This window comes from Microtus oregoni, unplaced genomic scaffold, assembly GCF_018167655.1.
Source record: "Microtus oregoni isolate MIOR12 unplaced genomic scaffold, Mior012 000018F_ref0000195, whole genome shotgun sequence".
Lineage (NCBI taxonomy): Eukaryota > Metazoa > Chordata > Mammalia > Rodentia > Cricetidae > Microtus > Microtus oregoni.
Window position 1 is genome coordinate 39,420,226 of NW_024543077.1, and position 27,428 is coordinate 39,447,653.

The 27,428-nt window shown below is 46.1% G+C and overlaps 1 protein-coding gene across 1 annotated transcript in view; it reads left to right on the plus strand.

Annotated features, from left to right (window-relative positions):
• Positions 1 to 9,618: 9,618 nt before the first annotated feature.
• The window catches only part of LOC121458912 (aldehyde oxidase 4), a 31,966-nt gene continuing 14,156 nt past the window's right edge, over positions 9,619 to 27,428 (plus strand). Inside the window, exons 1-14 of the mRNA XM_041668299.1 lie at positions 9,619 to 9,712; positions 9,794 to 9,938; positions 10,153 to 10,245; positions 12,014 to 12,165; positions 13,806 to 13,899; positions 15,680 to 15,789; positions 16,890 to 17,074; positions 19,028 to 19,190; positions 19,830 to 19,922; positions 20,604 to 20,773; positions 21,079 to 21,193; positions 22,037 to 22,159; positions 23,781 to 23,877; positions 25,211 to 25,335. Of these exons, the coding sequence (XP_041524233.1) occupies positions 9,797 to 9,938; positions 10,153 to 10,245; positions 12,014 to 12,165; positions 13,806 to 13,899; positions 15,680 to 15,789; positions 16,890 to 17,074; positions 19,028 to 19,190; positions 19,830 to 19,922; positions 20,604 to 20,773; positions 21,079 to 21,193; positions 22,037 to 22,159; positions 23,781 to 23,877; positions 25,211 to 25,335 (1,662 nt within the window). The 5' untranslated portion in view covers positions 9,619 to 9,712; positions 9,794 to 9,796. The remainder of the gene's footprint in view (positions 9,713 to 9,793; positions 9,939 to 10,152; positions 10,246 to 12,013; positions 12,166 to 13,805; positions 13,900 to 15,679; positions 15,790 to 16,889; positions 17,075 to 19,027; positions 19,191 to 19,829; positions 19,923 to 20,603; positions 20,774 to 21,078; positions 21,194 to 22,036; positions 22,160 to 23,780; positions 23,878 to 25,210; positions 25,336 to 27,428) is intronic.

Below are 27,428 nucleotides of genomic sequence, written 5' to 3' on the forward strand. Positions count from 1 at the left end.
TAACTGCTAAGGTTTCGCCTTGGGTGATGGGTGGACAGTGTCTTTCACAAACCATAGAACTTGGAAGAGGAGAAGCTGAGGAGGCAGGAAGTGGCAGATTAGTTGAGGACACATCCAGGGTCCTTATGCGCTGTCTCTAGGGGATTGTCTGACAGGTGTTTCTATACAGAGCTTTACCATTCAGAGAAGGCTATAACTCCAGAGTTATAACTTATGGGGTGTACTAACAGTAATAGCAAGATGCTGGCAGAATAACTGAGTGCTTACTGAATGTCATACACTGTTCGAAATGCTTATATATTAGCCGGGCGGTGGTGGCTCACGCTTTTAATCCCAGCACTTGGGAGGCAGAGGCAGGATCTCTGTGAGTTCAAGGCCAGCCTGGTCTATAAGAGCTAGTTCCAGGACAGGCTCCAAAGCTACAGAGAAACCCTGTCTCGAAAAACAAAACAAAACAACAACAACAACAAAAAAAAAAAGAGCCGGGCGGTGGTGGCGCACGCCTTTAATCCCAGCACTCGGGAGGCAGAGGCAGGTGGATCTCTGTGGGTTCGAGGCCAGCCTGGTCTACAGAGCTAGTTCCAGGACAGGAACCAAAAAGCTACGGAGAAACCCTGTCTCGAAAAATCAAAAAAAAAAAAAAAATGCTTACATATTAAATATGTCATCAAATTTAGTTCTCCAAACAATGTCAAAAGAGTGGGATTGTCACCCATGTTTAAAACTGAGAAAGAGCAGCAAAAAAAAATTAAGTTTTATGAATGTCTTCGTGGTAGATGCAGGTTCTCAGCCAGACCATCTGCAAGGTAGCACGGACTTCGGGAGAGCAGAAAGGGGTGGGACGCTGTCAGAAAAACAGAACGGGAGATGGGCAAAGAAAGATGTGTGCGTACGTGCACACACACACTCACAAACATGACCGCATACACACTCACATGCATCACATGCACACACGCATCCACTCACTCACACGTACCTCTGCGCACACAAACAACACACGTCCTGACACACACACACTTATGCTTTCTCTCTCTCTCTCTCTCCCCCCCCCACACACACACTTATTCTCTCTCTCTCTCTCTCTCTCCCCACCCACACACACACACACACATACACACTCACATGCTAAACCAAAAAGGAAGAGATGCAGGAAGGAATTATATACACATACGAATTCCCAAATATAACCTTCTCAGCCTGCAATGTAACTTGTATACGTGTGTTTTCATGGCTGACCGTTTGGGATCGGATAACCAGAGAAGAGTGGTCTTCCCTGGGGAAGACTCTTTCTCCCCCTCTTGGTATTCCTTACTTACCTGTGGTTCTTTGTGTCAGGCTAAGGCCTTCAGTGACATTTACGATCCAAAGGAAAAAAAAACTTCCTTACTTGTCTTAAAAGGAGAAAGAAAATAAAATAAGAAAAGGTAAAGGAAGGTCACCTAGGAGTCCAACATGAAAGCATCCCCTCTTTTACTTCCTCCGCATGGGATATGTAAGTTCTTTTTAGGCATGGCCAGAAGCCTATGGTTATCTAGGGCATCTTCTCTATGGATGGGGAAATACAGCCTTGCCGTTCTCCTGGACTGAAATAACTGTATTGTCACCCATGACCCACGATTTCAGTGTATTCTCTTTACATAAGCCCATCCCAGCCACTACCCAGTGACAGCATGCCTGGTGCCCATCTGTTCTCTCCACGGGGCAGCCATTACCACAGTGGAAGGCGTGGGAAGCATCAGAAAGAGGATTCACCCTGTGCAGGTAAGATCACAGTTTTATGGGGACCAGACGCTGGTACAGGCATGGCCCACAGTCTGATGTGTTCTCCCAAGCTCTCCAAGATGGTACAGGCATGGCCCACAGTCTGATATGTTCTCCCGAGCTCTCCAAGATGGTACAGGCATGGCCCACAGTCTGATGTGTTCTCCAAGCTCTCCAAGCTCGAAACCCTTTGTGTTTTTACTGTCTAAGAGACCTTCTCAGCTTTGTACTTACCAGTAACTAAAAATCCAGGGCAGTCTTACTCAAGAAGAAAATGAGGCAGAAGACCAAAGTTTATAGAAAACAGACTTCTTCATTCCTCACTGTCGCAAAGGGTGGAATGCTGATAAGAATTCAGCTATGTGTGAGATTTTTCTTCCAGGAACATCACCCAAGTACCTGCTACAATTAAAATCAGCAGGGTGGTTGCTCAAGTTGGGAAGGCTGTCCAAAGACGGGGCAGCATTGTTTCCTTGTGACTGAGCAGGAACTCCTGCTGGCTGAGTTTTAAAGGCAGAATGTAGAAAGAGAAGGATCCTTCCTTGAAAGGTTGTAGCAGGAACACAGAGACGTCATTGACACCCTCCCATCTCCCCACTCCCCCCCACACAGGGAGACCTGTCCATTCCAGCCGTGAGCTAAGGCGACTGTGTTCTGTAGATCTTACCCTGCAATCGCTTCTCCTCACTTTTCTTCCAAAAGTGCTTCCTTTGATGTTTAGTAGATTTAACTCTCCCAGGTCTTGATGGGACGTGAGTCACATCTGGTCAGTGGTGCCCTGGAGTGGGCTTGCCCTAGCTTGGGAAAGCTGATTGTTAAATTTGCAAGGTTTCCGCTGGCTGTCTTTAGATATAGCCTTAAGTCAAATTAAACTAGACGCCCTTGGCTTTTATAATTGTGCTTGCAGTGGTAGTGGAGGTATTTGTACAATAAAAATTGGAAAAGAAGAGGCTCTGTCTCGCTGGGAGAACCGCGTGTTAAACACACCACCAGCAGGTTCTACAGCCTAGACATCTATCACAGCAGACACAACTGCCGTGTAGCGACAAATCCAACACAGCCAGGTTGTCCCCTCGCACTAAAATAAGGTCTGTACTTTCTGTCAAGCCACAGACAGAATATTCACTCTCATTATAGGAGCCATGGTGTTTGGCGGGGGGCAGAACATTCATTTGAGAGCACTCAGATCATACTCAAGTCAGCTAGGTGAGCATGTAGCGACAGACAGGCTGGACTGAGTGACAGATCTGGCTCCATTGGCAGCTTCCTGGCTTAGAGATTTTGTACAGAGCAAATACATTGGCATTTTTCCCCACTGTTTTCTCTGCATGAGATTGAATGTGCATGATTTAAATGTGTGACTAGCCCAACAATATAAAGGAGACATCCATTTTTAAAATGTATACATTATAACATTTAATACACCAAAAAGTCTCTAAATAAGAAAAAGCATGAAGACGCCTGTCCAGAGCCTGCTCAATGATTCACACAGTCATTTATTCTGTAAATTGCAGGCCTAATGGTAAAGATGAAGGAAAATTGAATAAATCATCCAAAGGATAGAGGATAGAGTGAGTGAGCTACTGGGAGGGGGGGAAGAAAGCAGACATGAGAATAACTCTGTTACTAGACTTTTTTTTTAAACAAAAGTACATGTATCTGACTTCAAGAAATACATGTATCTGACTAAGAAATACACATATCTGACCAAGAAATACGTGTATCTACCAAGAAATACGTGTATCTGACTTCAAGAAATACACGTATCTGACTTCAAGAAATACATGTATCTACCAAGAAATACATGTATCTGACTTCAAGAAATTGATCTTCTTCCTCCAGAGGCAAACATTTCTCCTGAAGTTGTTTTCAGAAAGTTTAGATGCTGTGCTGCTGGCTAGCACGCAAGGCCAAAGGTCTAATGCGCTAATGGCATACCTCTGTCTCTCAGGAACGGCTTGCCAAGTGTCATGGCACACAGTGTGGATTCTGCAGCCCTGGCATGGTGATGTCCATCTACACGCTGCTCAGAAACCACCCAGAACCGACGCCTGATCAGATCACCGAGGCACTTGGAGGTGAGGCTTTGTTTGGCAAGCATTGCTTAGGGAACTAAAGATAGATGGCCCAGCTCCTTGGATAGACGCTGAGGCAGACGGACACCATCTTGGTTCTGCAGCCCTGAGGCTGGTGGCCGAGGCAATACTGGCTTCATTACAAGACCTTTTCTTTTATTGATGCTTTAATGGTATTTTTTTTTTCAGGGGAGGGGGTGAGACAAGGTTTCTCTATAGCTTTGGAGCCTGTCCTGGAACTAGCTCTTGTAGACCAGGCTGACCTGGAACTCACAGAGATCACCTGCCTCTGCCTCCTGAGAGCTGGGATTAAAGGCATACAACACCACTGCCTGGCTTTGTTGCTTGTGTTTTAACTAGTCAAAATAACTCTCTAACATTACTTACTAAAATCAATCCTACAAAGAAAAGAGGAAAGAGATTTTCAGGTACTGTACATCTTTATGTGCGGGCTGGTTGTGGGGTGGCTCAAAAGCAAGCAGCGAGCAATTCAATTCCCAAGATATAGTGATAAATCTAAGTATAAAAATTCTGACTTTGTACCTAAAAAGACACGTTAACAAACATAGTTTATATTGCAAACCTTCCTAGTTTCAGGATATGAGATCTCAGGTATTATTAACAGTATTGATCCAGCTCATTGATCTGAAAGGCCGTTCCTTATCCCTTTCCACGAATGATACCAGCAGAAAACTCCATCATGAGGAGAAGATGCGGAAAAAAAAAAAAAAACTAGCTCAAAGTTCAACTTCAGTGTTTTTGGAATTGGCACACAGGTGTTCCTTAGTATTTTCTCTCAAGAGCTTCTTCATTCAAAATTTTCAGTTTCTGGTTAACTGCTGTGTCCAATGGTTTTGGTTGTTATTTTAACCAAGCCTGAATGGCGTGTACAATCAGTGATCTTTTCATTACTCAGTGAAGCACTGAGCACCCAGTGGAGTTACTAAGAGCTCTGAGGGTCAAAGAAATTGCAAGAATTTCCTTGTGTTATTAAGACCTCTTCACAGTTACTGTTCAAACTGGTTGTAAAATTTGCATAAAACATTTTCAAACTTTTGAGACAGGATCTCATTATGTAGTCCCTGGCTGTCCTGAAACTCACTCTGTAGACCAGGCTGGCCTCTGCCTGCTGAGCTCTGGGATCAAAGGCGTGGGCCATCACACCTGGATTCAGACACTGTTTTAAGGGTGGCAGCTTTCCCCCTGCTTCTAACCGTGTTTTGGAAATGCTGACTGACTGAAAGTAGCTACCTATTGAATATGCACTGTGCTTTCATAGTGGGTTCAAGAAACTCCAAGGCAGTCTTGCGTCTCCAATTTATGACCTAACAAGTAAACCAAGGTGAACTCAAAAGTGACCCAACACGCCCATTGTTGGATTCAGACAATCAGTGGAATAGTCCTGCCTAAAGGATTCCCCCAAGAACAGAGCCAGAGACCCCCCAAGAACAATCCCTGTGTTAGGCAGTTTTCCGTGAGATAATTAACTTATGAAGAGAATGGATTGGCCTTGACACACAGTTCAGAGGCTCCAGCTCGTGATCTCCTGACTCTATTGCGTAGCATCTGTAGTGAGGCTGATCATCATGATGGAGCCAGCTGGCAGAGAAAACTGGTCCTCCCACGGCTGTGAGGAAGTCATGACAACAATGGGTATTCTGTTTAGGGGACAGGCATGAAATAAGGCAGGAAGAGTCAGTGGGGAAATGTGAAGGTTTCTCTAGTGTCTCCAAATACACTGTAGTCACCTGACCTGTTGTTCACGAACATCTCCAGGGGAAACGTTTATTCGAAGAGTTTTGCTGGGTTTCAGAGCAAGGATAAATTTGCCTATTTTGCCGAAAACACTAAACATAAATGTGCAGTCTGTTTCTGTCTGAGACCTAAAGACCTGACTCGTTCTTTGCTTAATTACCAGGTAATCTGTGCCGATGTACCGGATACCGACCAATTGTAGAAAGTGTGAAAACCTTCTCACCGGTAAGTTAAAATGCTGTAGGTTAATATTCTGCTGACTTAATGTGTGAATAGACTTTTACATAAAACAGCCTATTTTTTATCCACTCTCTCCAGAAGAACTCCACACTGCCCATTCTAACCGCTGGGGGTTGCTAGACGCCTACTGATTATATTTTTTTTTTGTTTGTATTTATTCATCCACAATTTTATACCTGTATGTAATGTACTTTGGTCGTGATGCCCTCCATGACCCTCTCTTACCTCACCCCAGTACTGCCAAACACCTTCATCTTCCCAACATGTCCCCCTTCATGTCTTTTTTCTGGGTCACCCACCCTAGACCCGCATTTTAACTAGGGTTGCTTACGAGACCGCGGATGAGTCGGGTCTTTTATTTGAGCAAGGGTGCCATCTGGTGGTTGTGCTGCTGAGGAGCCGGGCTCCCTTCTCCCAGCAGACATAATAGCTTGCAGTTCCTCAGGAAGGGATGATATATCATGAGTCCCCACCTCATCCACAGTGCTGTGCTGGTGGACTCCGTTCTGTGCAGGTACCCACACTGAGTTCATGAGTGTAAGACACTGTTATATTTTTTATGAGTAAGCCCTTAGCATCCAGGTTCAATCACCAGAGCAAGAAAGAAAAGGGCCAGGGCGAGAAAAGACAGACAGGTATTTATTAAATGCTTATATATCCAGCAGGCATGCATACGGAAGGAACACAGGCTGAAGTGAGTTGAGGGGTAGGAAAAGGCAGAGAACGTATCGGAGAAAGGAAGCTCTGGACTAAATGAGTTGCTTCAAAAAGAGCAGTAGAAAAATTACAAGGAAGAGAATTGCTTGAAAACAGAAAAAGATGCCCAGTGTCCAAGGCTCAGAGTAAAAATGGAAGGAAGAAAACAGTTGGTATGCCGGGAGTGCTAAAAACTAAAAGAAAGGATGTTGTTCGGGGCTGAAGAGTTTAGACTGCGAGCTGTGAGCCAACACAGAGACATTGCTCCCAGGCCAGGAGTAATACCGTGAGCACAGAACTTCACAGGAAGTGAAGTCCCTGCCTGTGAGAAGGACAAGCCTGGGAGGCACAGTGTGGGAATTGAGAGCATGAGCTACTGTAGTATCCTGCAAAGAAGGGAATGTTGGCCATGGTCAGCGGGCCACTATGGGGGCAGAAAGACAGCTTCCAGGAAGGAATTTGCCAGTCATAATCAGATCAAACCACCAGGCACCAAAAAACAGCAGTGAGCCAAAAACCTGAATCACTGTGAAAGCTAAGAACAGAGGACAGAGAAATCTGGAAAATACGATTAGTGCATATGGGGGCAGACAGTCTTGAAATATATGGTATTTGGGATCCACTTTTGCCTCCCCAAGACTTCACTGCTGCTGTAAAGATAAAAGCCCTCTGCATGGGCTAACCACCACACTAGACCTAGCCTGCATGTTCTCACATCCGGTGGGAAGCCTCAGTGACTGATCCCATGGGCTCCAATCCCATGTGTGTCCCCCGCCCATCCCAGAGTGACAGTTTGCGGCCCCTGCTGTGAGCACATTTGCACACTCTCTTTATTTTTCTCTAATTGTCCAGAAGCCAAATAGCCTGCTACCTAACCTCCCAAAATCACAGAGAGGTTTGAGCATGTTTGCTGTTCCTTGTGGTATGAAGCATCTAACCAAGCTCTTACAACCAGCTTACCCCACTGGGTTACATACATCCCAGCCCCTCTGCTTTTTGTTTTTGCTTATGTATTTTTGATTTGTTTGAATTTTTTTCTTGTTGTTCTTGAGACAAGGTTTCCTGTAGCCCAGGCTTGCCTCTAACCTTCTACATATCTAACATACTCCCAGTTCTCCAACCTCTACTTCCCAAGCACTGGAACCGCAGGCATGTGCCTGCTGTTTCCAGGCCTTGCTACCTATGTTAACTGGAATCTGGGGAATCAGTCTAACTAGATGAGACAGCAATAATGCTACCAGACCTCCTTCCTCTTGGCCAAAAGCAGAAGTGAGAAATCCACAGACCAGTCAGGTGGGGTTACCGATAGGGGGGTCTCAGGCATCACATTCAAAGGGCTGACCGCAAAGTTGCCTTAAATTGCAATACTCCCTAGGGATCAACTGTTTGCCAAATGAAAGGACCTGGACAGTGCTGTATGGATCCAGATGAGGGGTCTTTTGTGAGTAGAGAGGAAAAAGTAAGTGTCTGTTTTTCCTATACCTTTAGGGATTGACTCAGAAAATGTCCACAAAAATCCAAGTGTATCTAGATACATTTCTTTTCGGTCATTATCATTACAAGGCAGAAATATTTGAGAGTGCAGTGGAGGGGGAGGCTTGGCGGCAGGAACATAGGACATCTGGTCACACTGCATCCAGAGAGAGAGAGATGTATGCTGGTGTTCAGCTCCCTTCCTCCATGGGATGGCGTCACACACATTAGCCCAGTCCAGACTCTCCCTCACAGACGTGGCTGGAGGTTCGACCACTGGAGGATTCTAGCGCCTGTTGAGTTGATAATCAAATATTAGCCAGATCAGGCAGCTTTGTGCTTGTAGAAATACAGTAATACAGGAGGAAGGCCAATGCTCACCTCTGACAGCTGAGAAATCCAGAGTCTCATCCACGGACTTAGGCACCGCCCCTCAGTCCTGGGAGCGACAGGAGAATTCTTCTTGAGGGAGCCCTGTGACTCCAGCACCCTGCTTCATATCGGGTTATCAGGGGGAATGCCACACTCAAATACAGCTGTGTGTCTCTCAGTAGCTCTGACGTTCCATCTTACGTTGTGTTCCATGGTGTCCAGATGTGTACCAAACTGTACGACAAAGACGAATTCCAGCCCTTGGACCCGTCGCAGGAACCAATATTTCCTCCCGAGCTGATCGTAAGTTGCTATGCTTTCCCCGTCTCACAATAGGGCATGGCACGGGCCTCTTTGTATCACACTATAGAACCTCTCTAGTTACTAAGAGACGGGTGTGTGCCCTCCACGATGGAGTCATTTTTAGGGACTCGTTCAGCTCTTTCAGTAGGCGATCAAATCGGAGCAAAGAGCGGTGCTGCTAGGACCTCAGAGTCCCGTTGACTGAATCCCTTCAGCTGGAGATCCCGAGGGCAGAGCATAGAGGAGTCAGTGAGGGTCATTCAGGTCCTGATGGTGTCTTAAGGCCAATTTGGAAAACAGGAAAATGTGAATAAAATGATGCTTGGGACAATGGAATTGACTGTTCTATCAGCCAGCCACTGGTTCAACCTAGTAAAGAAAAGGCAAAAAAATAAAATAACAAGGCACATTGTGGTAGGTCTGGACTCCTGTTACTGCCAAGGAGAAGCCATGACAGGAGACAGAGAATTACCCTGACCTCTCAGAACCCAGTGCCGTGTGCCCCTCAGAGCGTGAGAACTTAAGACACCTTGGCTATGAGTCAGGTTTTTAGTTTATTTTTTTATGGATCGTGGAACGGTTGGCTTTAATTGTCAGCTTGACATGACCTAGCATCACTTGGGAAGAGTTTCCGTGAAGAGGTTGTCTACACGGGGTTGGCATGTGGGCGTGTCCAAGGGCTGGCATGTGGACGTGTCCTAGGGCGAATTTGCTGAAGACCCAGGAGGCAAGGGCAAGGAAATGCATTTACCTACAGTTTTCCCCAGAACCAAGGGGGAAGTATTCTCAGCTTCTCTCCACCTCACCTCACGTAAATTTAGCAGTGAGGCAAGTTAGCAGAGCCGTGCGGTAAATCTCCTGAGAAGCCAGTTCTTCCTCAGGGGCTGTTTGGGGTGGAGATCCTAATTCTTCAACGGCAGGCCAGAACTGGAACGGATCAAGGCACTTGCGCTATCTGATGCACCTTTTGAGACAGTTACTCCACGAGTATAAACACTGCTCTTAGATGCCTCGCGGGATATGGTCTCGTCGATTTGGTAGTTTTAGCCCAAGAAGGCTAGAATGACCCGTGGGCCCTTTGGATCCCTGGAAAGCACCATGGCTTTTCTTCTCTGCAGAGAATGGCTGAAGACCCAGATAAGCGGAGGCTGACCTTCCGAGGGCCAAGGACTACTTGGTTCATGCCTGTGACCTTGGAAGACCTTCTGGAACTCAAAGCTAGCTACCCGAAAGCCCCACTTGTCATGGGGAATACCGCAGTGGGTATGTGTTATTCCTACGTTTTCGTTCAGATCAGGTAACCGAAGCCCCTCCTCAGACTCTCCATAAGCGAGGCTCATTTTGACTCATGGGACTCAGGGTCCTTTAAGGTTTTTTTTTTTCTTTTGCAAATAAATTCTATACATGATAGTTTTTACTCTGTTGTACCAGTAACCCACTGATCACTTTCTAATTGCTTCCTGTTTCTCTCCTTAAGGACCCAGTATTAAATTTAAAGGCGAATTTCATCCAGTTTTTATATCCCCACTTCGGTTTCCAGAACTGCACTTGGTCAAGAACACAGAAAATGGTAAGTGGTTTGGTTTTCAAATGGGGCATCAGCCTTGGCTCAGTGAGACACCAGTGACAATAGCAACACCTCACAGAAGTCCTGGCTTCGCTTCTTCGTCCAGAGAATCTGGGCATGTGCTATGTGTTCACCATAAGTGTGTCCTCAGGACATCTCACTCACTGGGTCACCGAGTCACGTTGTCATTGAAGCCGTGACAGCAAGAAGGTTCCAAAGAGCTCAAAGAGTTTAGCCAAGTACAGAAAGATTGGTCCAATAAACCCTTAAGACATTTTCTCTTTTGAGGCTCATTGCACACACATGCGTCCCCATGCATGTGCGCACACACACATGAACACACACACACAGTCCTGACCACGAGATTTAAAATGCTCATTCTTTTCACATGTCGCCAGGTACATTCACATGACCTCTCTTTGCTCGTTAGGACAGCCCTAGGAGACAGACCTATCCCATACCTTGGAATCTCCAGAACCCTATGGAAGATTCAGAATCAAATGACCTAAATGATTTCCCCGGCCTCCCAAGTCAGGTCCAGATCTCGTCTGTCTTCTTTTTGCCGAGAATGCCCAAACAAGGCTCCCTGATACACCAGGACACATGCAATGCAATTAAATAGATAAGAGCTAAAAATACTAAGCTTAAATTGTTAAAAAAAAAAAATGAGCGTGGTGAAGAAACCAACTGGGTAATTTCTTGCTATCCGTCTGACGTGTCTGTCTTAAGTCAGGTGGCTTGTCACTATTTTTTCTTAACTGTTAGAATATATCAACAGGTGAGGGAAGGTCATTGGCGAGAGTGTAGAGATGGACAACAGAGCTCACAGAGCTACATTTGTTGCTCCAACTAATGTTCGTTGCTCCTAGGAGCAGGAAACTGCTTCCCTCATGGACTCGCCATAAAACTTTAATGCCATAGATAAAAAGAATTGCTTTTTTTTTTTTATGTGCAGTAGGTTAATTGGTGCCGGGCACATACTGAGAATTTTTTAGTCCCTCTCTTGTGGACTGTATTAGACCTGGTAGACTACACTACTGAAACCACACCCTGTTAGCGCGTTTGCAAATCCTGTGATGAGTAACTCATGAGAACAAGTTCAGGTGGGGGGGGGGAGGGGCTGCTGGTAACAATGTTTCCCCAGTGAGGATGTATCAAACTCATGAGAACAAGCACTGGGTTGGCTGGCTACAATGTTTCCACACTGAGGAAGCAGAGTATCAAACTCATGAGACCAAGCGCTGAGGGAGTGGCTGGCTACAATGTTTCCACAGTGAGGAAACAGAGTATCAAACTCATGAGAACAAGCCCTTGGGGAGTGGCTGGTTACAATGTTTCCACAGTGAGGAAACAGAGAGTATCAAACTCATGAGAACAAGGGCTGGGGGTTGGCAGGCTACAATGCTTCCCCACTGAGGAAGCAGAGAGTGTCAAATGTTCAGTTCTCTTTCTTTACGGTTTAGTGTTCTTTCTCCATCCCAGACCCCAAATTATAAGACAGTGCTACCCACCCTGAGGGAAGTCTCCCGTTAGTTAATCTTCTCTCAAAATGCCCTCAGATACGCGTAGTGTGAGCTTTACAATTTTGTAGGTTCTCCTCTATCTGATCAAGTAGACTTGAATGCTGGCCATCACAATAAAGCAAATCACTAGAAGTATCCCTAATGATCATCAGTTGTTGCCATCCCAACTAAATGCACTAAGAGTGGATCTATTTAGAAGCAGGCATGCACGCTTACTATAATCTGATGTTCTAATCTTTTGCATTCAGGGGCAACAATAGGGGCTGGACAGAGCCTGGCACAGTTGAAAGATGCCTTGGATTTCCTGGTTTCAGAGCAACCAAGGGAGAAGACCAAGACCTTCCATGCCCTCCTGAAGCATCTGAGGACGCTTGCAGGGCCCCAGATTAGGAATATGGCTGTATGCTATCTATTGTTCTATAAGCTAAGCCACAGTGTACATGCGTGTGTGTGTTTGTGTGTATGCACGTATGTGTGTGAGCGTGTGTGTTTGTGTGTGTGTTCCAAATGACAGATATCACAAGTGTATGTGTTGGGGGAGGTGTGTGTATGTGTCTAAAGTGATCATGATAATCATGCCATCAAAAGAGGCACAGATTCTTGTTCCAGTTATCCTAGGGAAGCCACTTGAAGTCCTTAAACTGAAGTCACTTGAGTTCAGAAGCTAAAGTTAGGCGGTGGTGGCACACGACTCTAATCCCAGCACTCAGGAGGCAGAGGCAGGTGGATCTCTGAGTTTGAGGCCAGCCTGGTCTACAGAGTGAGTTCCAGGACAAGCAAAGTAACACAGGGAAACCCTGTCTTAAAAAACAAAAGCGAAACAAACAAAGACCAACCACATGAGACTGTGTCCAGAGTCCCATCCAGCTCTGGCCATCTATGAAGCTCGTGTAGCTAACAAGATGCTGCCTTCCCAGATGCTCTTCTGATTGGCTCTCTCTCACCTTTGCACCAATGTCCATTCCTGACATGTGTTCCTGTGCATACATCCTTGGATCCCCAGGTGTCTAGATGCCTCACTTGCTGGCATTTTCCACTACTTAAGATTTCAGGGTAATTGGCTCAAAACCACTCCCTACTGCACGCACGATGAACAAACCATCAGGACGTGGCAGCCCAGCAGACATGGATTTCTCATCATTGTCTCTGGCTTTCTACTGATTCATAAATCTGCCACATATTCTTACATCCGTATTTTATGTCCATTTTGTGAAGGACCTTGCTCTTCTCAATAAACTTGTTCCCGTAAGTCCCCTAAAGACCCCTGTTCAAGTCTGTCCCATGCAGACTCTGATGAAGGGTTAAGGCTACAGAGAAGCATTGGGTTTCTCTGCAGCTTGGCAGCTATCCTAAATGTAAATGCACCATACTCCAGGTCTGTTTATGGGACTGCAGGCTCTCCACTCTCCCTTATAGGACTTCGTGTGTGTGTGTGTGTGTGTGTGTGTGTGTGTGTGTTATACCATCACTTTCCCCCTAACTTTTTCCCTAGGTCTCCATTTACCCCTCTTACTTAGTTTTATGAATGAAGCTGACATCACTCCCTAGGTCTCCATTCCTTTCTCTAACTTGGTTTTATAAATGAGGCTGACATCACCCCCTAGGTCTCCACTCACTTCTCTTACTCGGTTTTATGAATGAGGCTGACATCACCCCCTAGGTCTCCACTCACTTCTCTTACTCGGTTTTATGAATGAGGCTGGCATCATTCTCTAGGTCTCCATTCACCCCTCTTACTTGTCTCATGAATGAGCACGTATATCAAGGAAGGCTTCTGAGCAGACGCAAATGTGTGTTAGGACTGTTTTTCTCCTCACCTGCACAGGTGCTTTTGTGACTGTGTCGTTCAGGTGGGTCAGAAGTGAGAGATAAGCATGGCATGGTGTCTGGATGATTTAGCAGCTTCCAAATACCCCAGATCTTTCTGCAGAGCAAAAGGGAAAAATTTAAAATGTATGCAATAGCTCTATGTACATGATCATGATTCTTTACTTGTCCGATAACAGAGTGAAGCTTTTTCTGATGTCCTCTTTTTATTAGTCTTTAGGCGGGCACATGGTGAGCCGGCCCAATTTCTCTGACCTCAACCCCATTCTAGCAGCAGGAAATGCTACAATCAATGTGATGTCTAAAGGTAAGAGGCCAAGCTTTGGGTGTTTGATTTTATACTTACGAATATTGCAGAGATCTAGTCGTATATTATGAAATAGGAACTCAAGCCTGGCAGTGGTGGCGCACGCCTTTAATCCCAGCACTTGGGAGGCAGAGGCAGGCGGATCTTTGTGAGTTCGAGGCCAGCCTGGGCTACAAGAGCTAGTTCCAGGAAAGGCACCAAAAAAACTAAAGAGAAACCAGGTCTCAAAAAAAAACAGGGGAAAAAAAGAAAAGAAAGAAAGAGAGAGAAGAGAGAGAAAGAGAGAGAGGGAGGAAGGGAGGGAGGGAGAGAGGGAGGAAGGAAGGAAGGAAGGAGGAACTTAAGAATATCTTACTTGGCCTCTGAGCCTCAAACATTTCCTCAAACCTGAAGCTGTGGTTTCCTTGCTGCCCTTCCAATTGCTCTCTATAGACTGGATTAATGTCTCTGATATTTTTCTTAAATATTTGATCTATAAGCAATCAAAATTATAGCATCAAAGAAGTTTAAAAAAAGAATCAGGGCTTATGTCATAAGTAGCTCAGTGGATTAAATACTTGCTGTCAAACCTGGCAACCTGAGTTTGATCCCCAGGATCCACGTGGTCGAAGGAGAGAACCAGAGTCCTGCAGGTTGTCCTCTGACCTCCACACGATCACTGTAGCTCACGTACATACAATTAATAAATCAACAAATGCAAAAGACAGAGTAAAGATTAAGAGGCTTCTCGGCAGCATTAAGGTTTACGACACATTTCTTTCCTTGGTTTTGAAAAGAAGGCAGTTTTTATATACTACTCATTACTCCTTTTTATTCAAATATAAGCTTTGGGAAAGAAAAATAATCTAAATTTAGGGGAATAAAAGCAAGTTGTTGCTATTCACAGTGCTACTAATGTAAACTCTCTTCCCTTAATTTAAAACAGTGATTCCAATGATTTTTAACTATCTAAAAAAAAAAGGGCACATGCTTATCATTTTAACCAAAGAAAATGAGATGGGGCTGGACAGGAAGCTTCATAACAAAGTGCTTGCTGTATAAGCAGCATGAGTTTAATCCCCAAAACCCACCGGGGGGGGGGGGGAGGCCAAGCATGGTGGAGCTCTTATAATCCCAGAAGCTGGAGAGGGACAGCAAGCAGATCCCTGAGCAGTCAGTCTCCCTAACTGTCACGTTCAAGGCCAAGTGGCAGACCCTAACTCAAAAGAAGCCAAGGTAGAGAGAACCCGGGGAACAGCATCCATGGTTGATGTAACAAGGCTGTTAAACGCATGTACAAAATATGTACACAGACATGTGTATCCACACCCATGTGTACACACACACACTCACAAACACATGCACACACACACACACACACACACACACGCATGCACACACGCGCGTCCACACATACACTCCACTATGCCACTTTGGGAAAGTAGTTTAACTTCCCTGGATCTCCCCTTTCTCATTTGTGAAATGTTATACATTGTAGCGGGTTGTTGACCAATAATATTAAAGATCTTTAAGCCAATTGGCCTGCAATGGGCTAAGAAACTTTCAGCTCACCTGGTTTAACCGTGTCATTCTGAAGCCTGGAACACCCCCCCCCACACACACACACACACACACAAGTTCACATGACTTGCCTCAGGCAGCCCAGGCTCGGGGCAGAACTCAGTTCCCCAGACTCCGGCTCCTAACCCACACCAGTTCATCACACCAGACATTCCAGATACTCATGGTGTAGTCTCCTGTTTGTAAATGTGTCTTCATCCAGATCCTTTTTCTGTAACAGAAGGAGAACAGCAGATTCCTTTCAATGGCGCTTTCCTTGAGGGGTCCCCCGAGACCAACCTGAAGCCAGAATGGGTGGTGGTGTCTGTCTCCATCCCATACACTACCCAGGTGAGCTTCCTGTACTTGCAGCCTGCCTCCACATGTCCCCTTGCCCTGTGCTTCCAAACAGATGGGCCTCTCTATTGCATATGATTGCTTCTGAGAGAGTCTGGGGCCACCCACAGTGAGGGATCGAGTCCCAAATGACCATCGCACTTGTTTCTACGGAAGGGCCACCTGTGACTTTTCAGGGGGTTCCTAAAGGGACGCTGGCCTTCCAAATGCAGAAACTTCTGTGTGGGTGGAAACTGTGGTTATAGATGAAAATGCATCTTAGCTGGGAGTCTGTAAAATTATAGCCCCTGTCAGCTATAGAAGTCTCTAGTGAACTGAAACTTTATCATAGCTATTTGTCAATTACCTATAGTTATCAACTGGGCGATTTAAATGAAACTATTTATGTACTAAGTTCTTGCTGCTTCTACAACACAGTACTGAGCCCTGAAGACAGGACAAGAGTCTAAAAGGCCTAGCGTTCCCTAAGTCTAGTGGGAAAGTTTGAAATAGGAAACAAAACTTAAAATTGCCAAGGACTGGAAATGAGTGGATAAAGAACTGAAGGAGTTCTGGGCTGGAAGTCAGCGTAATGGATCCTGTGGGGGGGGCGGGGCACTACATAACAACGACAGCGATGACGGATGGACAGACAGACGGACACATGGCACAACACAGCAGCCGGGATCCAACACAGCCTGTAATAGGCTCTGGGTCTGTGGGGAGGTGGGCACACTTCCAGGCAAGAGGACGAAGCAAGGGATGGGCAGACCAAACCAGTCACAGCATCCGAGGACCAACACTGAGAGCGTAGCACGGAGCAGAAGAGGAGCAGCACTCTCTGAGGTCTGAGGCTGTGTTAGCAGATGAGCACCTTTGAATGCTTAAGGCACGGTGATGTTTATATGACAGAGGCAATGTAACACAAAGACAGCAGAGTCTCCACCAAATGGGGAGAACTGAAGAAAACTTTGATGTTAACCTCTGGTCTCCACCTCCACCACACACTTGTGCACATTCCCACAAACACCTACGCACACACACACACACACACACAATCAGAGTAGTTGCCGGGTGGTATGCACTAACCATCCTGAGTGTTCTTCTGTCTCTAGTGGCACTTTGTGGCAGGCCTCCGGCTGGCCCAACGTCAGGAAAACGCCGTCGCCATTGTCAACGCTGGCATGAGCGTGGAGTTTGAAGAAGGCACAAACACCATCAAGGATCTCCAGATGTTCTTCGGAAGTGTGGCCCCCACGGTGGTCTCTGCGAGCCAAACCTGCAAGCAGCTCATTGGGAGGTAAGCAACAGCCCACCTGGGCTGCCATGCACAGACCTTTCTGTTTGAAGAATTTTCATTAAGATTATACCGTGGAAATCTTTCTGAGACTTTATAAACATATATATTTTTATATAAATACATCATTTATAAATCGTTTTGATATTTTATAAATATACTTTACAAAAACATTTTCTATTTTATACAAACAATATTTTATATAAATATTCTTCTATTATTGCAGATTTCTGTACAATTATTGCAGAAATTGCTTAGCTTGAGTAGATATGATTTTTAAGTAATTAACCTGTAAAATAAACAAATATCCTTAATACTGAATCCTGAAGATAAAAAGTGTGTTTAAGCCACATCAAGAAGATGGAATCTTTGAAAGGTCAAAGAGCCCTGTTCCTGTCACACTCCTGCTGGCTAGCAACAAGAAAGATTTTTTGGTTTGGGTTTTGCTTTTAATTTTTTCCAAATAGTGCTTTTGCCATAGTTTTTATTTACCCATTTATGCTCATTCCCAGTAAGTGGGATTTAGTGTGGTTTTCCTTGGATACTGAACGAAACCCTCACTTCCAAGATAACCTTAGAAACTTTCCACTTGTGACTTGTTCAGTCCTAATCTGTTGTTCGCTGGGCTTGTGTGCCAGGCTCCAGATTTCAGAAACCTTTGGTTTTTTTACAGGGTCAATTTTTTTTAACCTAAATAAATCCATCCTATTGGCTTGTGCAACTTTAAAAAAAAAAAAGACAGAGGAAGACACAGAAAGAAACACTTGGCAACTTTTAGATCAGATGCTGAAGAAACTAAGGGATATCTGGTGTGGTGGAGCGTTTGGGGAGGGGGCAGGAGAATAGCACTCTGGGGGCCAGTCTGGGCTAGGAAAGATCCTGCCTCAAAAGAGGGAGGGAGGGAGGGAGGGACGGAGGGAGGGAGGGAGGGAGGGAGGGAGGGAAGGAGGAAGGGAGGGAGGGAGGGAAGGAGGAAGGGAGGGAGGGAGGGAGGGAAGGAGGAAGGGAGAGAAGGAGTGAGGGAGGGAGGGAGGGAGGGAGGGAGGGAGGGAGGGAGGGAAGGAGGAAGGGAGAGAAGGAGTGAGGGAGGGAGGGAGGGAGGGAGGGAGGGAGGGAGGGAAGGAGGAAGGGAGGGAGGGAGGGAAGGAGGAAGGGAGGGAAGAAGGAAGGGAGGGAGGGAGGGAGGGAAAGAGGAAGGGAGAGAAGGAGGAAGGGAGGGAGGGAGGGAGGGAAGGAGGAAGGGAGGGAGGGAGGGAAAAAAGAAAGGGAGGAAGGAATGAAGGAAGGAAGGAAAGAAAAGACGAGACAAGAAAAGAAAGCTAATGGCTGTCTTAAGGACAGTTTGTTTGGACTTAGACGATAACTAGAGTCACACCCCATTTTTCTTGCCCCGGTGGTCTGGTGTCTGCCTGCCTGCCCGCTTGCTGTAACATACTTTAACAAAACACCGGAGACCGAGTAATGCATAAAGGGAAGAATTTCATTTTGGCCTGTGGCTCTAGACCAGTGGCTCTCAACCTTCCTAATGCTGTGACCCTTTAATACAGTTCCTCCTGTTTGGATGACCCCCCCAACCATAACATTATCTTTGTTGCTACTTCATAACTGTAATTTGGCTACTGTTATGAATTGTAATGTAAATATCAGCGTTTTCCAATGGTCTCAGGTGTGTGCATTCAGGTCGTGACTCATAAGCTGAGAGCCGCTGGTCTGGCGGCTGACACCCAGGGTCACATCACTGGCGAGGTGCTCTTGGTGGGTCAGTTCACGGTAGAACGTGGAAAGGCATTTGCAGAAGGCAGAGGACACGGGTCTTCAAGAGATAGTTCCAGGACAGGCTCCAAAGCTACAGAAGGCAGGGAACAAACAGCTTTGCTCTGTGAGGGGCTCCGCTCACCATAACTGGTCCAGCCTTGGTGACGTCGTCTGTGACACGTTCATCTCCCGTCCTGCCAGGCAATGGGACGACCAGATGCTGAGCGATGCGTGCCGGTGGGTTCTGGAGGAGATCCGCATCCCAGCAGCAGCCCAGGGCGGCATGGTGGAATACCGACGGACTCTCATCGTCAGCTTGCTCTTCAAATTCTACCTCAAAGTGCGCCGGTGGCTGAACAAAATGGTAAATGGCTTGCTTCTCTGGGCCCCGGGGTCGCCTGGGTCTGTTCACAGGGAACAAGCCCTGCTCGGACTGGACCATAACGGGGCTGCGGTGAGGTCCTGCGGCTCCTGCTCCCTTCAGTCTGGGTCTCAGAAGGGAGCAGCCACACCACTCCCTCTGAGGGATAAATGCTAACGCGCCATATGAGGTTGACCAACCATAAGGAAACGTCATCCGTAGGCAAACTGCATCTTTCCCTCTTTAAAAAAGATTTTCTTACTGAAGTAAGAAAAATGATATTTTAATACTTGGAACTAGAACCAAAATGGGAGAATTACGTGCAATCCTGCCACCCATCTTCAACCTCTGCAAATATTTTAGTGTGTGTCTTTCTAAACTTTTCCTTATAGAGGTGTGTGTGTGTGTGTGTGAGAGAGAGAGAGAGAGAGAGAGAGAGAGAGAGAGAGAGAGAGAGGTCAGAGAGGTCAGTCCTCTCCTTCCGCCTTGTAGGTTCCAGGGATAAAACTCCGAACGTCAGGTTTAATGGCAAACGCCTTTACCTGCCGAAACCATCTCATGAGCCTGGGTCACTCTGTCTCTTACTTGTTTCTCAAGACGGCAGCTCAGATTGTAAAACTGAACGCAGAGTAACTTTTTCAGGATCCCCAGAAGTTTCCTGACATCCCAGAAAAGTTCGTGAGTGCTCTGGACGACTTCCCCATAGAAACTCCCCAAGGAATTCAGATGTTCCAGGTGGGTAGGGCTTCTTTTTTTTTTTTTCAATCAATACATGCAGATAAGACATGTTATATTCATGCGCCTCTCTTTTCAATAACTTTATTATGAGTAAATAAATAGTCTTATAAAAAAAAAGCCAGCCAATGTCATGTATGGTCAGGCGTGTACAGTTTGCATGGCTTGCTCAAGGAATTAGAGTCTGAATCTTGCTTCTCTACTTTTTTCAGACTTGTTACCTAAAATTCCCCTTTACTCTGTGGATCTCTGACCTCCCTTTAAATTCTTGCTCAGCATTAAACATGCTCCCAAGCCCTTCCCTGCTTTGCTACAGTCCCCCCCCCCCCCCCCGTATCTCCCAGGACCTTGGCTATTTTTATTATGCTTTTTTTGGTTGTGTAAATTATGCTTCGTTGCAAGCTGAAGTAGAACATATTATTTTGATATGTATTTGTGTGTGTGTTCTAATTCCTTAGTTAGGGCTGAAGAATTCTCGAGGGCACAAACGCTGTCTTCTTTGCAGAAGGGTATTGCAACCAGAATAGATCCCTTACCGTATACTCGAGAGCTATTTACCGATCTCCATTTACAGACTTGATTATCTAGTTGCCTCTAGTTATTCCTGACTGTAAGCAAGCCAAACACAGCAGGCCCGACCGTCAGGTCTGAGGTCAAATATCTTGCCTTCTTTCCTAACAGTGTGTGGATCCCAACCAACCCCAGCAAGACCCGGTGGGGCACCCTGTCATGCATCAGTCGGCCATTAAACACGCCACAGGAGAAGCTATCTTTATCGATGACATGCCTCCCCTTGACCAAGAACTCTTCCTTGCTGTCGTCACTAGTACCAGGGCCCACGCAAAGATCACGTAAGGAACGGCACAGTGATGCCATCTGCTACCTAAATGTGTTCACTATTTCACACCCAAATTGAGAGCTTATTTCACATTGACGTCAATTTGGGATAATCATCTCTTCTGGGTGAGAAGCGGCCATTTTTAAAGCATAGTTATAAATGATCTATGGCCCTGAAGCTAGAACACCTGCCAATGTTTTTCAGCTAAGACTGTTACGCTGTGATTTAGTTCTGGTGCTCATCACAGAGTTCCCTGTCTGACCTGGACTGGGATCTTTCTTCTGCAACCTTGTTATCCTCCCGTGTTCTTCCTCCCAGATCACTGGATGCGTCCGAAGCCCTGGCATGTCCGGGTGTGGTTGACGTGATTACAGCTGAAGACGTTCCAGGAGAAAATAACCACAGTGGAGAAATTTTCTATGCACAGGATGAGGTGCGTGATCCGTGTGTGGTCTGTGACCTCATACTCTGCTCCAACGTCAAAATCGATGGTTGTGGTTCCAACATCTAGAGCTTCATTCTCTAGAAGCCCAGGGTTGGCCTCGGTCACTCTCCCCCTCCCTCTGAGCTCTTGACTCACCTGGAGACTCTAACAAAAAGTCTGAAGTCCTCTCAAGGAAGGCTTCTAACCGTTGGGAAAGTCACCTAAGCAACAGAAAGGATAAGGCACCGAGAGGAAGAAGAATTACAGGGTGACTGGGTCACTCTGTGGGAACAAGGAGGAAGGTGGGCAGAAAACAGAGGGCAGATCAATAAACTCCAGTAGCTACGTTCTGGGCACGAGCAGCTTTGATCAGTTCCACTCAAGCCAACGTATGATTTTCATAAGGAGAAACCGTCTTCCTAAGCCTGGTGCAGTGGCACGCGCCTTTCATCCCAGCACTCGGGAGACAGAGGCAGGCAGATCTGAGTTCAAGAGGGAGCTCCAGGACAGTCAGGGCTACCCAGAAAAACCTTGTCAAATGAGAACAAAAACAAAGAAAAGAAAATGATCTCCCTTTTGGTCACCAAAACATCAGTAGGCAGTGTAAGAATGTGGACCACTAATTCCTTTTGGAAAAACTGCGCTTTGTTTTTGGCTTTGTTTTTGGCTTTGAGACAGAATGTCACGTGTCCCAGGCTGGCCTTGAACCCACTATGGAACCGGGTGCTCCACACACCTCCGTGGCACTGAAGATCTGACCCAGGGTTTCACGTATGCTAGGCAAGCACTGTCCCAGCTGAGCCACATCTCCAGCCCCTGAGCCTGCTTTAACAATGCGTGGCTTTCCTGCAGGTCATTTGCGTGGGCCAGATCGTCTGTGCCGTGGCCGCGGATACCTATGCCCACGCAAAAGAAGCGGCTAAGCGAGTGAGGATTGCTTATGACGACATAGAGCCAGTGATTATCACAATAGAGGTAGGCATCGCCCATCTTCTGGAATAACGGGGGAGGCATGTTCAGCGAATTCAATCAGCGAGTCGTGGAATAAATAATTTGTGCTTCCACTATAATTTAACCAGTGCCACCTGTAGGTTTAGAGTACAGCCCCCAGTAACCTTTCTGCACCTCAAGTCAGGCTGTCCTGTCTAAACCCCCTCTTCTCCCCAGCTCTTCTGCAGGGATCTGTGAAAATGAAGCACCCTGTACCCGCTTCTCCCGTGGCCTCTGGCCACGGCCTAGCTTGAGAATACAGAAAGTTAACACCAGGAAAAAGACTTCCTGCCCACAGGCAGTGAGTGGGACCGTCTGGAGCCCTGTGGAATTCACGAAAGTTTTAACACTTGCCAGCTACTGGGCACCCTGCCTCTCTGCGTGTTCTTTGATTACACACAAGCGAAGGAGACAGATAACTTGAGTTCGTACTGTACTTAGACAGCCTCTGAGCAGCAATAGAGACTTTGGCAAACCAATTAGACTTTCCACACCCCAGCTCGGAACTTTTGGGCACCTACACCAAAAGGTTATTGAGACGTTTAGAGACGGGAATCCCAGCACCTCTGGTGTGGAACGCCTCCAGGAGATGTGTGCTGCCATTTAGGTTCTGCTATTATTCATGATAGCAAGGCCGTACTATATTTTTTTGTTCACGTTGTTCGTATCTACGAGAGCGCTAACCTCATAGCAGATGCTCAGGATTGTGTGTTGGATGCTGGAGCCATGGAAAGGTGGATGGACAGGCAGAGGCTTAAGGAGGCTGCAACCTTGAGCACCCTTGGATTTGTCCCTGTTCTTTCTGACAGTCATCAGGTTCATGTTTAGCTACTAATGAGGCTTTAACTGTCCCTTGAGCCCTTTCCTCTCTTAAAGTTCTCGCTTTCCAGGCCCATCCTCAATAACTTATTTTCATAATGGTCTCTTCGAGAGGCTCCTGCCTTCCATTGCAGCCCTCCTCCTCAGGACATTAATTTTCTAACACTCAGGGTTCACCGTCCTCTTTCCTGATCTACAGTTGTCCTCTTAGGCAGTGTCACAAGGTGTAGAATGAAGGCCACTCCCAGTCCTGCCCAAACCCTCCTTCCAAACTCATTATCTCTGCCACGGCCCATTGTTTCTTCACCAAGAACCCTCATCCCAGCCGGCATTGCCTCCTTCTCACTCTGGCCCCTCGTTTTTGAAGAACCATTGTCTTAAAATGACTCCGATCCAATTCAAACCGTCCATTCTAGACCATTCTGGAACACTCCGAGTTTTACCTGCCTCTTCTTGACCCCTCTTTGCTCAGCCATAAACTCGCCTTGCTCCAGAGATGATACCTTAGTCGTTAAACCGCCTCAGAGAGTCAGTCAGCAATCTGGAAGTGGGGCCATGTGTATATACCCTTGTATTCCCCTCTGCTCTCCTCAGAAGCCATTGGCAACGACTCGTGATAGTCCACAAATACGTCTAAATCGGTTTCTGAAGGCTCAACTCCATGGCAGCCTCCAATCGTCTTTCTATGTAAAGCTCTGACAAAGTGTGAAATTCAGATAGGGACAAATGACTCATTAGGACAAAAAAAAAAAAAATGATTTTATTTCGGTTTCATCTTCCACTGCAGCAAGCCCTCGAACACAATTCCTTTCTGTCTTCTGAGAAAAAAATTGAGCAAGGAAATGTGGAATATGCCTTCGAACATGTGGACCAAGTCATTGAAGGTACATATGGCCATCAGCAGCCAGGAAGAGGAGGCAGCTTCTGAAGCGGGAAGCTCGTCTGGCTTGAGAAAACTGAAAGTCTCTGTCATTGTTAAACAGAACCTAAAATGACAATCAGTTCCTAACTGTATGCGTTTTACATAAATACAAAGCTATGTAAATACTTCGTGCATCAACATACACAGTATTTCCAGTGCCCAGAAACCACACACACACACACACACACACACACACACACACACACACACGTGTAATAAAAACTGAATAAAGGGGCTGGAGAGATGGCTTAGTGGTTAAGAGCATTGCCTGCTCTTCCAAAGGTCCTGAGTTCAATTGCCAGCAACCACATGGTGGCTCACAACCATCTGTAAAGAGGTCTGGTGCCCTCTTCTGGCCTTCAGGCATACAGACAGAATTGTATACATAATAAATAAATTAATTAATTAAAAAACTGAATAAAATGTTCAAAATTTGCCACGCTAGCAAAGGGATTATTTTTAATTGAAGGCAACTGAGAAAAAACAGACACAGGAAGAAGCTACATTTCTCTATCTATCTAAAAAAAAAGCGCCTAAGGTTCCCTCTGCCCGCAGGTCCTCTCTCATACCAGGACAGGCGGAACACTGTCTTCTAGTATTTACATACATCTCCTAATGCGGTGCACAGCGTGATAAGATATACTGAACCTAACTCAGGCATGTGGCATTATCTCACCTGCTAATGTCACCTGACTCAGGTGGGCAGTCTTGGTGTTGTTTTAGCTTGCCTATTTTTGCAGCTGAGAACACTGGGATTGAAACTTTAAACAAATTAACCTACCAGGTCGACAACTGAGCCTGGGTGGGTAGCTGGACTGGTCTCAAGTTCAGTATACAACAAGCCTAACCACCTCACTAAACAGATGGGAGCCAAGACCAACAGAGGCAAAGTGACTAACCCAGGTCCGCTCAACCTACCGGGCACAGACAGCAAAGGTCTTTTAACCCAATGGTATTGATGCCCAGCTCCACAAGCCAGTGCAAATCACTTTTCCCCTTCTTCTTCATTTTATTTTATGTGCATGGGTGTTTTGCCTACATGTATGTCTAAGCAACATGTGTGTGCCTGTGCTGAAGGAGAGAGAAGGAATAGGATCCTCTAAAAGAGGAGTTAGAGAGGGTCGTGAGCCACCATGCTGAGTGCTGGGAATTGAACCAGGGTCCTTTGGGAGAACAGTCAGTGCTCTTAACCACTGAGCCATCTTTCCAGTCTCACAATGTGAATCACTGCTCACAAACAGAGCTCCCATGCCGAAACCTGTGTCTAAGCATTGTCCTGTGTATTTGCTTTTCAGGTGAGATCCACGTGGAAGGCCAGGAACATTTCTACATGGAGACGCAAAGTATCCTGGCTATCCCGCAAGCTGAGGACAAAGAGATGGTGTTACACTTAGGAACACAGTTCCCAACCCACGTTCAGGTAACAAGGGTGTTGCAGAGACTCTGGGATGAGCTTCTCTGCACTCCTGTCTTTCAGTTCCCTGCATACTTGACCAGGACTAGAGTCCAGCGTAATAAACACGGGGCAGGTGCCTTTAAAAGTCATCAAAAAATCTAGTAACATGCCAAGGTATAAGACAAGGTCCATCTTTCCCTGTCAAACAAATAACAGTGTGACAATCCCAGGGAAGTCAAGTCTGGGTGTCGAACAGGAACTTCCCAGTGTGGTCCTCCTATGTGAATATGCCCATGGATCACGGTTCAGTTCATGGGTAAAGCAGCTGCATTCTCAAAGCATTTGAGCCGGCTCAAAAGGCGGTACCTAAACTCTAGTCCTGCAATAGTGGTTGATACTGGAGCAACGGATCTACCCAGGGACTGAAGAAAACCTTCTGATGTCTTTTTCTCAAAACAGAGTCGTTGACCCTAGCGTAGTGCCAAGCCCGGGGAGACAGTTGAAGTTTCTATTAGAGAAAAGGATCCTGAGAAGCATTTCTGGCGCAAAGAGCTGAGGGTTTTCTGATAGCGTGCAGGGGAGCTGACTCCCAGTGTCCTGAAGCGGGGGCTGTGGGTCAGAACGGAGCTATCAGTCTCCATTCGAGGCAATGGAGAGGCGATGGCCTTGCCTCTGAACACAGATAGGCCTGTGGCCTCCACAGTTTCCAGTTTTGAAGCAGACAGAGGCAGCTTTACCCTCAAGCAGCTGGGTGAGCTCTTGACAGTTGCTGGGCAACAATAGCCCTTCTTGTAAATTGCAGAAAGTAATCAAGAGCACTTCTGATGTCCCCGGTTGGGAGCTCTGGGACCACAAAGGCCAAGATCACCATTGTCGTCTACCACCGAGACCTCCTGGCTACATTCAGTCAGTTCCACAGCAGCAGGCATGCCCGTAGGCACTAGCCACAGGCTACCATAGTCCAGCAGCAACAAAAACCACCCCAGGAAAGGATCTGAGTGGGCATTTGGACAAAGAAACTATGTAAATGATTAGTAAGCCTAAGATGTCCACCGTCATCAGCGACCAAGGAAACCCAAATCAAAGCCACCCACTAAGATGGTTATGACTTAAAAAAAAAAAAAAAAAAGATGGCAGTGTTTGGAAGAATGCAGAGAAATTTGGAACTTCCATAAATTACCAACAGGCATGAAAAAACGGCAAATTTATATAGACAGAGTTTTTCTGTATCCCAGCAGCCACTCCCAAATAACCACACAGAGACTTTTATTAACTATGAATGCTCAGCTGATAGCTTAGGTTTGTTTTTAGCTAGCTCTTGTAACTTAAATTAACCCATTCCTATCAATCTATGTGCTACCCCGAGGCTCATCTACCTCAAGTACGTCCTCCCCATCCTGCTCGCTCTGCTTCTCACGGGGATCTCCTCAGACTCCACCCTTCTTCTTCCCAGCATTCTCTCTGCCCTGAAAAACCCCTCCTACCTATTGGCCAGTGAGCTTTTTATTATTAACCAGTGAGGGTAACACATATTTACAGTGTACAAGATGGCCCCACAGCACATTTGCCTTGGAATACAGCTCTGCCGTCTCTCGGAATGCTGGAAAGAGAGTGGCCATGTGACCCAGCAGTCCCGTGACTAAGTATGCAGCCAAGAGGAATAGAAGCATGCCCGTGAAGACATACACATCTAACACCTTGTGTGCTAATTTAAACATTTTTAATTTTAAAAATTTAGACACACGTTCATAACAGCTTTACTTACGAGAGTCTGAACTGGAAACAATCCACTGTCCATTAACAAACGACAAGGAAAAAAAGATAATTATATTCCGTACAGTGGAATATTATTCATCCATAAAGAGCAAGATGCTATGTGAAAGAAATCAGTCACAAAGACCACATACTGTATAGCTCTGCGGTGTGACCTGTCTGTGGACACAGTCTCCAGGCTGCCGGGTACTGAGAGGTTAATAGGAAATATAGAGTGGCTGCCTGATGGATCGAGTTTTCTTTGGGTATGCTGGAATTTTTGGACGAGACTATGGTGGCTCCAATTGTATCAATGGAGGTGTTGTTTGGACTGGAGAATCAGAACAGCACACCTGCAAGAAGGT